Raw genomic sequence first — 15,123 nt, 5'->3', positions numbered from 1 at the left:
TTGTTGTCTTGCAAGGTTGCTGTCTGCCTAAGGCTTGAAAATGACAGTTAAATTTCAAGGTAAGTATGCAGGGATATGATGTGGCCTGTGAAATGTTACCATCACAGTGGTAAACAAAATTGATGTTTTCCTTAGATGACTATTGCAAAGAGCCAAATAACTTTGTTATAAATTCTTTCTTGTGGTATGTGTGCCTCCCTCTGCTCCCTTATTGGGCTTTTACACGCATGCAGATAGCAGTGCAGAGTTGTTAAGAGCAGCCAGGAGAAAACTTGGTAGCATGGCTGGGCTTTTTGTGTTGCTTAACTGCATGGGTGCACTCGCTGCTCCAGGCAAGGAAAGAACCTTGTGGTGGTTATATTGCACTGTGGAAGAAAGTCTTCCAGAGAGTAAGGAGACCAGAAGTGTCAGAAGATGGGGAAACCCATCCTAGAAACCCTGGCTGCTTGTTTGGAGGACACGAATTTTGCAGACACTCTCCCCCAAAAGCAGTTTAAGCCCCGAGTTGTTGCAGCAGCAAAGCTCTCATTCACTGCGGTAGTAAAGAAACCGCTGCTTGTGTCATGACTTCAGTGAAGGATGTCCACAGGGCTGTGGCTGACCCTGTGCCTTCACGATCTGAGCTGCAGTTGCTTTAGTGAGCCATGGTGTGAAATGCTCCGATAATTGTTTTGCTGGGCAAAAACCTGTGCCTTCTCAAAGTCCTTGGGCTGTTTAATCATTTAAATTGTACATACTCCTGGGAGAGAACTTGCTGCCTTATACTTGTTTCCAGCCATTTGCTCAGTCCGTGTCTAACCCTGTTAGACAGTCTGGCCCTGTGCATGCTTGACATCTTCTGTTACCATTTCAGGCCCACAGGTCTGACGCAGTAGGGATAATGTGCCTCGCTGGTGTATCTGATTATCACATGTGAGGGGGTGCATGGCCTTTGAACTTCCTTTAAGGAGTTAGTCTAGACTGATCCTACTCCTAAAGAGGAAAACCTTGAAGATCTTTTAATTATGCTACAGTCTTGCCATACGGTGTTGTGAACAGTGATACGAGATGTAGGAATGTCAGGGGACATTACCTTCATGTTCCTTATTCTGAAAACGTGTTGTAAGATTGAAAGGTACCAAAATCTCCTTTTAGGAGCAATTCATTGTAAAATTAATTACTTGAGCAAGATTTCTTCAAATCTGAAATAATAATCTAGGGACTGGAAGGTGTCTTTTTTTAGTGTGCATGGAAAAATACCTACTGTTCTCCCTTTTCCCAGAGCACATGAGTAAATAGCCAGTATAAAAAGACCATCCATTTAATGCATCTGTCATCATGTACTAAAAAACTTAGTCTTCTTTTTAATACTTAATGATCAGGGATTTTTTTTATATCTTTGCATATGACCTTTTTTAAACTACAGCACACAGGCAACACTGCTGAAGTTTATCTGAAGACTTGTCCAAAACATAATCAGTAATCAAACAGAAATCTTTTTGCCAGGATCATTATTCGAAAACTGTTGCACAGTGGGAACAGGGGTAAAAAAACAAAGTGAAAAGGATTATATCTGCTTTCCACTGGAGGGATGATACTATGTCAGTAAACTTTATCCTAGTTTAGAAGTCCATAGGAATGACCTTAATTTATGAAATGAAAATAAACCCACATACATGGGATTTGGATGGAGAAGACAAAACTGAGTGGCATTGCCAGCCCAGAATATGTACTGTGTTTGCAAGCTAGGAGTGTGTTAAGTGTTGACTACTGAAGTAATCTTCTGTTAGATTTTTGACCTGTCCTTTAGCTTTGGTCTAAATTATTTCTCAAACACTTTGGCAGAAATTGCTGGAGAGTGGGGGGAAGGGGAAATGAGAAAAAGGAGGCTTTTCTAGTGCCTTGCCACTTACCTTTGGAAACACATGCCTACATGCCAAAAACTGACAAGGTGGCTTGGGGTGGGCGAGTAGCCTGGAGCCTGGCAGGGGAGGTCAGATGGACTAATGGAAGTGAGTGGTCTAGTTTAGCCCTCTCTTAACAACCTTCATTCGTACAATCAACAGCATCTCAGATCTTGGCACAGCTCACTTTGACTTGCTATTGCAAGGGTGCTCTCCTTGTCCAGAAGAAGAGCAGTAGAATAAAATTCATGAGCTCCTTTAGATCTCTGCCCCTGAAGTGCAGATGAAAATATGATTTCATCATCTTTATTTATACAGCTCATCTCAGTTTTCAGTGCTGCTCAGACTCCTCTTTACCAAACTGACATATTTGCTGAAAGTTTCTTTGCAGTCACTGTGGATCTTTTTCCTCTGCATTCTGGAGGTTTGTTTATTTATTTATTTATTTATAGGCTTTCTTCAAACAGCCATCATGGGCGGCTTTGATTTTTGCTTTTATGATAACTGGAAGTCACAACAAAGTATCTAGTTCTCCTTATCACAGAGGAACACTTCTAAATATAAATTCATAAGCCATCAAAATTCAGAAAGAAAAAAGACTTCATCTTGGTGGGACCTAATTCATAATTCCTCAGTGCATTGGGTTTGGCAGCCCTGTAGGTTGGGAACAGTTTTGCAAGTCGTTTAAACTCCAGCTTTGATTACAGTGATCGGTTTTGCCAGACAAAAGGAAGATATTTTCCTTCTTTTCCTGTGGGAAGCTTCAGAACAACATTTAGCTGCCAGCTGGTCTTTCATGAGCAGTCTCAGATTTGAAATGTATGCATGCTTAACCTCTAGCTCTTTGCCCAGATGACTGCAAAACTTAACTTCCAGCTGGGCTTGCCCCCCTTTCTAACGGCTGAACTGTTGTTCTCTCTTTGTTTGCTTATGTTGGAGGCTGCTAATGCTCAAGAATTAATGATGGCAGAGGAGGACAAGAACATTACTACTGATTTGTAACACAGCCTTGATAATGTAGTTTGGCTGAGCATACTTCTAGGTCCTGGAGACTGGATCTCTTTGAAGGACAAAATATTCTTTCTCCTTCCCTCATCAAGCATTTGGAGATGGATTTCTTTTCTTCTGGAAAACACTTGCTTTTAAACCTGCTGTTTCCAAAAAAGCAGCAAAAAACTAAACCTAAGATTTCTTACACCTGTGCTTGACTCTGCTATGACCTACTGTTTTTACCACGGTGTCTTCGCTACTGCCAAAGCTATTATGAGACAGCACAGAGACCTGTCTTGCAATAGGTGGTTCTTTTTTGATGGAAAGGAGGAAAGGAAGTTGTCAGTTACCTACAGTTACATCTGTCTAACAATGTGTGTGAAGTGCATAAGATTGGTCTAATACCCTAAGGCTCCAGAATCTCGTGGCTGAAAGAGTTTTATATTGGAAGCAGCTTTGGCACATACCCCTCATCTTGAAGTGACACTGAACAAACTCTGGTGTCACAGATTCTGCACAGTTTCAGTATTGACAGCAGTGACAGTAATGTGAATTCATAGATACCGTGCACAGAGCAATGAGTGGTGATCACCTTCCAACCTAACATGAAGAGAATTTTAAGCCAAACTGTAGAGTGTTGATAGTTTTGCGTTTTGGTTTAGTTTTTTTTATGGGGTGTTTGGGTTTTTTTGGTTTGGTTTGGGGTTTGTTTTCTATTTTTGTTTTGAGAAGACCTTGCTACAGAAGTTTATTTTCTTGGATATTTTACTGACCTCTATCGTAATTCTCTTTGATCTTGTGAGATGACCCCTGTATTCTTGACCTGCCAGCTGTAAATAGTAGGGAAATGAGTCCTACTTGCAGCAAAGCTTATCACAAGTATTCCTTCCCAGTTGGTAGCCAGAACTATTGGAGAAACTGGTTTCTTATTGTATTCTGTGAGTAGAATTTGAACAGCACAAGCAAGCACCCATTTAAAATATACACATTTGTGAAAGGCGTTCTAGATTCTGTCTTTCTGCAGCTGTATGTGCTGTACCTCATTTACCCAGAGGATGCAGAGGACAAAATGTTGGAAATTATGTACAGCAGAGGAATGTTGGAGTCTGACCCCTCCCTCCATAAATACAAACACACACCTCCTCTCTGTGATATGGGACATTGCCAGACATGGGGATGACAGTCAAGCTGAGCTCCTCCTTTGTTAGCTGGAAGGGCTGATCCCTTTCCTGATCATAGAATCCTGTGCCTTTTCCTTCGTTCTGGCACCTCCTGAAGAGCATACCCAGAAAAAATAAAAGGGAGTATTTACTGCCAGTTTAGTCATCTGACTGGGTCACTAGGGGAGTGGGACCTAGCAGAGAACCTGCAGAGAAAAACTGGTAGGACTCTGGTTCTTGGCAGCCATGAGCTATTGCATCAGCTCAGCTGTCAAGTCTAACTTCTCTTTCAGGCTTGCTAAAGACTCTAGCCATGGGATTTATCAAATGAGTATTATTTATCTGTTCTTTATGGGAAACAGTTTCCTTACTGTGTACCAGATGGGTACAGGTGCTTAAAAATGTTCCGGGTAGTAATACTCCTATTCACAAGATCAAGTAAGCAGTTTTCACACAAGCAGGATTTGGAAATGAGACACCTTTACAAAACTGGATGTCTCTTTTATTCATATACCCACACAGATACTGGTCCAGAACATCCCCATTAGCTGCTACTAGGCAGCTTCTTTGTTATTTCTACACTGTCTCATTTTTGTTTGTTAAGCACATCTGCACTTATGTCTAGGCCATAAAGTGGATTTTCAGGTTAATGGCAGGTTTGGACCAGTGTCGACAGAATGTATTTTTTGTTACTGCTTTTATAGATATTAGGCTCAAGTACATGTAGGCCCTCACACCTGGCTAAGGCAGCGTAGCAGTCTTTCGTTTGTGTTCTATGGGTGGTGCTGTGAAGAGGTTTAGAATTCAATGCGAGAGCCAGTAAGGTTACAGGTAAAGAAAAAAACGTGGTACGTACTATCAAATATTTCTGAGTCAGAGACTTGAATGCCATTTTCTTGTGTTGGGTGACTCTTGTGGTGACTTGTTCTAGGGAGCTCTGGACTGTTGAATCAGCTAATAAAAGGTGCTTCAGTTAAGGTGACTGCAGTGTTATTCATGGTTAAAAATGAATAAATGAATACAAATAGCACGGCCATTAGACAAGATGGAGCACATACTCTTCTATCCATTGCAAGAACATGTTAGCATGAAAAACAGTGTTTTGATGACCTAGACAAGCTAAATACAACTTCATGGTGAGCCAACAGAATTTAATAGATTTTTGATAGATTGTATTTTTCACTTGTGGTTAAGCAGTCTCTTTCACAGCATCATTGCTTACCTTTTGCCACTACATAGAGGTTCCCAGCATGGATCAGGGTCCTGTTGTACCAGATATCATAAAAATGGATAAGAAAAGACAGGAACTGCAGTCTTGTGTTTCTAGGCTGTCTTTTCATGGTCCTGACAACCCCAGCCTTGTGGTGAGTTTTCTACTGATACTAGTTGAAATGGTTTTGAAGGGAAGAAGTCTGTTGGAGGGAAGCTAGTAGGCAGTTACTGCCTTTGGTTGGATGGGGTTAAGTGTGTGTTTCAGTCACATATTTAACGCTTCTATGTGTGCTGAATGACCAGGTAGTTTAGTTTAGTGTGGAAGACTGCGCCAGGGTTATTGCACCATTTCAAACAAATACGATCAGATTTTCAAAATTAACTATAAAGGGTTCCAACTCTTAAATCCGAAATCCATCAAAAATAAAAGAATATGGTAGCTAGACAATACTTCTGTACAATTTTACACCTTCTGTCTCAAATTAAAATATTTGGAGCTGTGGTGTCTGTTCCTAAATCCCCACCCCCACCAGTAATTTTGTTCATATGTTATCCATAAATCTTGTCTGTTCTAAGTGTTCCAACTAACAGTTAGGCAAAACGTTTAGCATAATGATATGATTAACAGAGTCCATTTTTTTGGCAGCCTCAATGCTGTTTTTCTGAAGCAAGCATTGCAGTTTATCCTGATTAGAGATACGAAGGAATTCTTCTTCTTGGAGGTTTTTTTCCTTTTTTCTTTTTTCTTCTGTAGTATGAGGATTTAGGGGTTCTGCATTCATTTTTCAGGCGTATTTTGTGTGATTTGGCTGGATCTTTGAAGTGGTAATATTATAAATCTCCCAATCACCATTGCCCAATCTGTTTTAGTATTCAAGTGCCTAATTTCTGTTTGTAATCTGATTACTGGCTTGAGCTGCTCCAGCTTGCAGCCTATTGCTATGCATTTACTGTACTCCCTAGGATGCGATAGCCTGACAGCTCCAGTCCTGTGCTATGAAAAATCTCTACGCGATATTGCTAAGACAGGCCTAGGGCTGTGGCTGGTTGAGAATTAGCTGCTATTGTAGTTTCTCTTTGCTGAATCCTTTGTTTGTGCAACCATGTTCAGAAATCCTTGGATCTCCAGCTATTTGGGAAATGTTAAATACTCTGAGGAACAAGGTAAGAGTTCCAAGTAGATAGGAGAAAATGCAGTTCATTTGTGTGTGTTTAATCTTTCTTGTATATATGTGTGCATGTGTAAATATTGTTTGACTGGATCTTTCTGCAGCTACATTAGCTACTTTAGTAATTAGTATGCAGTTAGTCACCTAGGCTATTTCTTTATTTCCTAAAGGACACTTTTGAAAGATCCGATTAGATGGATCTTTTAATTAGCTTAACTTGCCACCGACTTAGGGCCTTTAAATATACTAAGTAAGACTGGAAGGTTGCATCTACTTTTTTTTATTAAAATTCAGCATTTTTGATTTCCTGTGTATTAAATTATTGGTAGTGGTTTTATCTGGTAGTTTGTACCCAAGAGGGAGGGGGACTAGACTGAACAAATGGTTAAACTTGTGAGCAAGTTTGATTTACACTTCAGTAAATATACTCTTGGTTTTAAATACAAATATTTAAAATTGTTTTAATGTGGTTATGAGCATGTTTAGAATTCCTCAGTGAAAGAAGGAACAAAATGCTGTTGCAAAGATTTTCCTTCTGTGTATTAGGTACTGCGAGGGTGGATTTTTTTCTTTAAATTAACCATTGAATTAAGACTGTGTTAAACTGATGTTTCTTTTGTAGGCATATTTATTTTCTTTTGAAGCAGAGTTGTTTTACTTTTTCTCCTGTGTTTGTATTTAATTTTAAAACTTCCATATTGTAGTAAGTTTTATTGAACTTTAATCCTCCTACATGGGGTTAAATTTGAACAGGAGGAAATACGTAAAATATCAAAATAATATAACAGTATAAGGGGGGGGGGAAATTGCCCCTGTGAAATATAGCAAAGGTTTAAGATGTTTTTGAGGTATTATAGATGTCATATGTATGAATGTTACTGAATGTGTTTAATGGGTAGCAAGAGCCAGACTAGCTTGTGTGCCCCCTCTTAGCAGCCCTTCTCCCTCCCATCTCCCAAGCAAATCAATGAAAGCTACTTTCTTCCCTTCCAGTATCCCCTCTCCAGTTTTGCCTAGGGTAGGGAGAATTTCTCTGTGGTCTACGTGTGGTTTTCATGGTGGACAGCTGTTTTAGTGCCAAAACCTATAGGATGGGTTATATCCTGTTACAACAGCTATAAATTTAAGATATGTCTGGTTCTGATTAGCTAAACTGATACTGAGCTGGGCTTTTTAAGTTACTGCATACTCTTCTCACAGTAATGTAAATCTAGCCTTTTTAGAGGATACTTATGGCATGGAATATTCTTTTTAATGTTGTAGTGTAAAATATAATACTTTCTATACCATTCGTACTGTTTTTCTTATAATGCTCTATTTTTGTCTAACAAGATGTTTCTTTGTCATCTGCATGCTTTATTCTCCATTTACTTGGAAAGAGAAAATGAATGTTAACAAAAACAGGGAAAAGTTGCCTATTAAAGTTGAAGAATGCTATTAGCAAAGCTGCTTGAAATCTGCACTGACTTGTAGCAGATGACTAAAAAACGCCTTTTTGCACATTTTAAGCCTCTTTATCAACCTGGTTTTTTGTTTTGTTGGTTTTTTCTCTTCTCTTCTCCTAAATCTGCATACCTGCAGAGGTGGTAGAAAGAAGTGGAAGAGGGGAGGAGGGTGAAAATTTTTCAAAGGCATAGACAAGAGATACACTCTCTAAGTTAAGACCCATGTCGTCAGCTATAATTTTCATTAAACCTTTTCTGCAAAAATAAAGAAACATCCTACCTAGACTTTAAAATACTTTGTATTAGCAAAACGGCCTTTGAAATATTTAAATCTCAGCTCTGAGGTAGAGTAAAAGGGGTGTAGCTGCTTTTGAATTGTTCTAAAGTACAGGTTGTGTAATATTCACGTCTGTCTTTTAAAAATAAAATGAATACTGCATCAGTGACCAATTGTTTCTTAACTTAGGGTCTTGGGATATTAGAGTTAACACAGATGAGGATGGAAGGCCATTTTCCCATCGGAAGTAAATTATTAGTAGCTTCATGTGTTTTTCAACAGCAGTCACAGAGCAGGTACTCCCCTGCTTCCTGGCTAGGAGTTCTCTAATGTCTCTTAATAGCATCCTCATTGTTGAATGGAGGGAGCTGGTACATGGAGCACTGGTCCCCCTTGCCACTGGTCATCATTTAAATCCTCTGATGATGCTCTTCACTGCAGAAATGAAAAAGTTAAATTGGGGGGAGATATGGGAAATTGCCCATTGCTTGTTATGGTTCACAAAGCTTTGGGAACCTAGTAACTTTGTAATACATGCTTTTTGAATATAAGGCTGCATCTCACACAGATGTGTAAACACGTGTTCCTCTCTGAAGGAGAAGGTAAGTATGTTCAGGCTATTCAGAAAAAAACCTGGAACTTCCAAATAGTAGAAAACCTTCAGAAATATTTCGGTCTTGCATGGTGTAATACTGTTGTTGCAACAGATCCTTAGCTGGACCTCTCAGACTTCTGCAGTGAATATGCAGTTTTTATAGTGTTCCTAGGCTTCAGCCAAAAAGGCTTTTACTGTTTGCAGCATTTCACATTTGCAGAGTGCTTCATAAACATGTCTGCTGCCTGTTTTATAAGCTGGGAAACTGAGTCAAGGAGTTTAAATGATACTGCAGTGCTGTACCATGAATACTGGGATTAGAACGTGGCAGTTCCATAAAGTGTTGATGCTTTGATATGTTTACTTATATACTCATTTTTGCAAGGCTTTGGTTTATCACCATCTTGGATGTGACAGCTTATGCTCCTTTGACTAGAACGAAGTCCTTTGTATGGTCTTTTTCAGTGAAAAAGAACAATGATTGGAGACTACAACCTAGCTTCCTAAAAGTTTCTCTATTGAAGCATGTTCACTATGGTGTGTTTTCTTTTCGTTTCACAGATTTTGACAAAGAAAACTCAGTCAGATTTAAACCTTCACGATTGCTCCAAAGAAAGGGAGCATTAAGGTAAGGTCAAGTTTTTCTTGCCCAGTGAGGATGACTGGTTGCACGATTGTAACTTGCTTGAATCTGATTATTCTTTTGTCAGGGCAAATTATTATTGGTCCTTTTGCAGGACCAAGCTTTTGCATAAAGCAGATGCTCTGAACAGGTATTGAAAACACTTAACTGCCTTCGAAGTGATGTGAAAATTTTTAGCTTGCATTGCTAAGGGAAAAGTCTTACTCTGCACTGAGCCTCCTGCCACTGCAATGCCCATTTTTCTTTGCATGGCACAAACACAGTACAGACATCTAGTGAACCGGCTTGGAAAACTGGTCTGTCTAAAAAAGAAGGTGGCTGAAGTGGGTGAATTAATTATACAGCCATACAGAGAGCTTTGTCAGCACATGGGAGGGGGATGCCGCAGAGATGAATGGAGAGATGACGCTGCTTCCTTGCAGGGCCATGCTACCTCGTGCCTGCAGTCTTAGGGCACAGTTCCACAAGGCTGAGTCAGGGGATACAGTTCAAAGTTAAGCAAGGTGGTAGGTCACATTCCCTCTCTCTTCCCATCCTCACTCTGACTGCTTTTGGTGTCCACCTTTGCTCTTGCTGGACTCATTCATAACAGTGCAGAGGGGAGCTCAGGGAGTTGGGAATTGACTTCTGCCCCAGCAACGAGCTGTTTTGTTGGCTCAGCTGCACAGGAATACACCACCTTTAGGCACCCAGGCTTATGTGTGCAGGCATCTTTTCAGTCAACGCACACCTTCTGGAGTGCACCTGATTCCATATAATATTGTTTTTTAGAGATGGAAGGAATTAGGTGTACAAGATGCATTGTGTTATGGAAGGCAAGTAGTGGAAGGTAGAAGTGGGAGTAGAAGAGAAGGATATGACTGTAGAACAGACCTTTTACATAACAGTCCAGGGAAGGAAATACTCCTTGGAGGCAGAAAAAGAGAAGAAAAATGAATGCCAAGCATCTAGCTGGCAGGTATAAAAGCAGATTTTCATGCATGTGTTTCAATCACGAAATCTCAGTGTATCCCATAGCTTTAATCCAGGTGGCAAGGTAGTGTGATCAGTGGCATTTGGATCAAACTTGTGCTTGCTTTTGGGCATGTAACTAGGTTAGTGGGGCAGCTATTTAGAAATTGTATGCTGCTGCTGCAGCAGCAGATGAAGTTTTCATCTTGGAATCCCTGATGTATAGAAGCAGCCCGCACTTACCTGGGAAGTTGCAAGAGCAGTATAACTACTGAGACTGTCAAATACTTTACTAATGTCACATTACACATTGTGACAAAAACTGTTGAGACTGTGAAATATTGTTGCCTGTGTTTTAATAGGAATCATATGAATTCCTGAACATTGGAGAGTATAATGGGTTTGTTGGGAACCTGAGACCAAACCACACATAAATCCTACATGAAACAAACTCATGGGACCTCATGCTGTTGATTGCATTTCATAAACCATGATCATAGGCTAAATTTCAGGCAAGCAAAGGAGAAGTTCCTCTTGCAGTATCCAGATTTAACAGGGACTTTAAAAAGAAAGAGTTCTTGCAAACTGCTAAATTCTTTCATTCATTTAGAGAAACCTATATATGCCTTAAATTGTTTGAATAATGAATGTGCATAGCCTAGCTATTAAGTGCAGAGATTTCTGGTGCTGCTTCTCAGAATCTGCACCTAAATTTAGAGCATGATTTCAGAAATTAAGAAAAGTAAAGGTGAGTAGATGTAGTAGATGTAGTTCTATAACAGGATTGCCCATGAGTTTGGAAGTACAGTGTACTTGGCATCCAAGTCTGACAATCACACCCTGCTTAAGTCACTAAATTGATGATGCAGCTGCTTCTTTAGCAGAGAAACTAATAAAGCAGGGAGACATCTGGATAGATCCCTTTGAGTGAAAAGGGAAGTCTTGGTGAGGAATTACTTACAACTGTATGTTGTGGGGTTTTTTTAAAGCCTTATGAGTAGTGTCCTGTAATACTTTTTTTAAAAAATAATTTTTACTATTTGGAATTGCTTGAACAACCTTCTGACTCAATTTAGATTCCTAATGAATGTTCTTATTGAATACTGTGACATGTCCTAAATAGGTCTACTTTCATTTTTAGAACTAATTTTATATATGTATCTATAAATACCCAATTGTTGGCTTGACTGTATCATCTTCAGAGCAGTGGTCTGTCTCTGAATCCTCTGTGCAAGTGAAAGCAATGTAATTGATACATCAGTTTAAAACAATTTGTGTTTCTATTTTTATTATTTATTTATTTATTATCTTATTTAAAACAAGCAATGCCACCTGCAGCTTTGCAAGAGAAAGCAAAAACACTCCTGGAGAGGAAAAACTCCTCCATTGTGGATAAAATAGTCATGATATGAAAATAATTAATCATTTAAAAATAAACAAGAAAATAAGAGTTTACAGTCTGTCCAGAAGGAAATGGAAAATGACGAGCGTAAGGGAAACTGGGAAGGAACTTTCACAAAGCAGATAACCTGTGATGCTCTGTAGCCCACTGAGGGTTAAGCTTAAAAAGTTTGTGGTTATTAAAAGAATTTTAATGAAATCTGCCAGTGAGCAAAGCTTGGAACCCACCCTCAGTACAAAGGAGGAGGGAGCTCATATACAGGAAGAACTGGATGACCTTGAGGAGTAATAGAAAAAGGATGTAATGTAATAATACTAAGTGCACAGTTGTGCATTGGGGGCTGATAAATTTTTCTGTCACTTGCAACTGATGAAAGCAAAGCCTTGGCATATTAGTTTCTCGTGCAGGATTGAGCAAGCAATAATAGTGTAGATATAAAAATAAAAATGTATTATAGATCCTGGCATTCATCTGGCTAATCATATAATAATGTCTTCTCTTTTAAAATTCCTATTTTTATGAGACACTGCTAAGACCCAGGTCTGGCATGAAGACTGTCCAATTCTAGTCACCGTATACAAAAACATGACCTAAAACTGGAATAGGTAGAGAACATTTTTACAGATAACCAATGAAACTGAGAGCCTGTCTTGAGGAGCTGAGTAGATGTGGAAAACTTCTATTAAGAAAAATAAGGTAACCAATGACACAGCAAATGAATGGAAACAGAGGGAAAGACATTTAGACTGGGTTTAGAGGGTCTCTGGCTTCAGAGTCCCTGGAACTCCCTGGAGTTTGGAGGAAGGGGCAGGAGCGAACCGAACTAGTTTACAGTATGTAAAAGTTTGTTGAGGATCCACAAGCAATCCAACCATACAACTCTTTTCAGAACCAGTGGGCTAGTGTCAGTTCTGATTCTGTATGATTTTACCTTTGGAACTTTGTGTGGGACTGAGGCATAGTTGTGGTTGTTAGTGCACAGTTAATGAAAGTTTTTGCTGTATGAACGAATGTGTTTCCATACAGAATTCCATGTTTATGGAAACTTAAGGTACCGCGCTGTCACAAGCATTATGGAAGCAATTGGAGATGCTGCTAGATAAAGCCCAGGTATTCAAAAATCGTGAGCTGGGTCCCTCAGCGCTTTTGAGACAAGTCTTAAGTAATCAAATTGATTTGACAGAATACATTTTGGGTTTGATTTATAGCCTTAGGCCAATATTATTCACGTTTTTCAAACTCATCCATAGCCAAAAGGAGTAGAAACTGCTTTCAAATGGAAACTGGGAATCTCTCCACCTCGGGGTTCTCCAGAAGCTGTGTCTGTAAGAAAAGAACATATTGTGAGGCTAATAAGAATCAGGAGTGTTGGCCGTGTGGGTTAGGCATATAGAAACATGCGGTTAACTGTCTGAGTCTCTGCTTAGTCTCAGATGATACACGTACTCCTTTGCTTGTGGCTTCTGTGTGCTATTTTTTAATTTTATTTTGTTTTTTGTTTAGTTTTGTCCAAGTGTTTTTACCCTGTAAGGATACACAGTTTTCTGTAATGGACAGCTTATCGCAGCTCTTCATCTTCTCCCTTCTATTTTCTGTAGTGGCTAACATTGCTTTTCTTGGCAGTACTTGGAATAATATCTGTAAGTGCAGTTGTTGGAGACAATTAGGAGCAGGTGGCATGGTGCCTCAATGTGACACAGCCTAATTTCTTTATTGTCATTGGAAGAATTTTATTCTCTCTTCAGTGTCTTACAAAGGAGTATTATCTATAAATGATAAAGAAGCAAATACTTCTTGGAGTTCATATAAAAAGTTATTAGTCATTACATGTTACATTTCTCATTGAAAAGTTTTTGTACTGGAATAGTGAGTACAGAATTTTTTTAAAACCTTTTTTTTTTTTCATTTCTAACCAAATATCCTTGATGAAAGGGTATTCGTTTATTTAAAAAGCCATTTTAAAACTATACTGAGGAAGGATTTTCCAGCAGGAAGGCTGTGCAATTTGTCTTACCAAAATGACAGTAAATGATACGGCACATCATTACCATGGCAAAATGAAGAGCCTGGGATCACTGTGGGATTTTGTATCTGTTACACCTGTCCACACAGTTTACTAAAGGTTTTAAGACTAGTGTAAGTTTTCTTATGCCTGGTTGGGATAGTTTAGAAGTCATAATGGCAGAATACAGCAGTTCTCTCTATTTTTAATAATTGGAGAGAAAAAAATCTCACTCTGTTTTACCCAAAAGGAGGAATACTTCCTCTAAAAAAGTCTTTGTAGACAGTAGCTACCTTAGACCATTATGACACCTAAATTTTACAGTTAAAATTTGTATATTTAATGAACATATTTAAAGAAATGTTTTGTTTCATCTAAATGGACATTTTTGCTGTTTTGAAAAGACAAGATATAAAACTAAATGATCTGCTGCTCATATTAGTGTACTACAAGCCATATAAGATCCAGACATCAATGCAGTAACAACAATAGGGCAGTCATGCATAAGGCTTCTAGGTGGAATGAACATGCAGTACTGCGTTTGATGAAATATGTTTAAATATTTATGAAGAATCATTCAGTATAGACAATTTCAAATGTAGTTGCTAGTAGAGCATTTTGAAGGCAGTCTCCAGTCACTATTTTAATGTAAAAATGTGTCACAGTCTGTTCCAAACAAGTTTCAAATTATGTTCAGTTTGGCTTTGTGAGTTTCTTGGGGTTATTTCTTATTTTGTTCTTATGGAAAATATTTTCTTTGGTATCTCTGTTACACTATCTTGCAGTAAATTGGTTACATCTTGGGTTTATTTGATTTGTAGCAGAAACATCCACAATTCTGTAAACCAGATGTTGCTTTCAGTTTTCAGAAGGAATTCTCATTTGAAGATAAAGAAGAACTTGCAAACAGCACAAAGGATATCGATGCTAATCTCTTAGCAGTACTTCCAAAAGGTAGGTAAGGGAGACACATTATGAACACAAGTGGTAATTTAACAGCATGTGAAGTTTAGTCTATCGAAGCGCAAGGCACAGTTAAGATCACTTAGGCACGGATGTTTTGTAAATGAGTTTTCTTTTCCCTGTGAAGTATGCATAGGGGATAAAACGGGATTAACCAATGCTCTTTTACAAGGCCTTTTTACATCCCTGCTTCAAAAAGTGCTGCTTTATTTACTTAGTTTTCAATAGGTTAAGATTAGTTGAAATTCAGAACTTGAGAGCGGTTTCTTTGTATAGTTAGATTAGTACTGATTTCAAGTGTACTAACTTGGCTTGTAGTCATAGCTTTTTCCAGTCCCCTTCAGTGGCTGGGAGAATCACTGTGCTTGTGTTACTGACTACACACTGAATTTTAATCTTGCATGCTAAAGGACCTGCAGTAGATATGGGGT

The 15,123-nt window shown here is 38.8% G+C and overlaps 1 protein-coding gene across 14 annotated transcripts in view; it reads left to right on the top strand.

Annotated features, from left to right (window-relative positions):
• Positions 1-15,123, top strand: part of SVIL (supervillin) — a 142,411-nt gene that overhangs the window by 61,990 nt on the left and 65,298 nt on the right. For 13 of the 14 annotated variants that reach the window (XR_008732107.1, XM_055709484.1, XM_055709485.1 and 10 more), the window contains 2 exons: positions 9,293-9,359; positions 14,592-14,683. Coding sequence is in view for 9 of the 14 variants with exons in the window: in XM_055709486.1 (XP_055565461.1) it covers positions 9,293-9,359; positions 14,592-14,683 (159 nt within the window). In the remaining 5 variants the exon portion in view is untranslated. Of the gene's footprint in view, positions 1-6,215; positions 6,410-9,292; positions 9,360-14,591; positions 14,684-15,123 lie in introns of those variants that run through there. The other variant, XM_055709480.1, reaches the window with a different exon arrangement.

The sequence above is a fragment of the Falco cherrug genome, chromosome 4 (assembly GCF_023634085.1).
Source record: "Falco cherrug isolate bFalChe1 chromosome 4, bFalChe1.pri, whole genome shotgun sequence".
In the NCBI taxonomy this organism is placed as follows: domain Eukaryota; kingdom Metazoa; phylum Chordata; class Aves; order Falconiformes; family Falconidae; genus Falco; species Falco cherrug.
The sequence above is the reverse complement of the archived record's forward strand: the minus strand, read 5'-3'. Positions and strand labels throughout refer to the sequence as shown.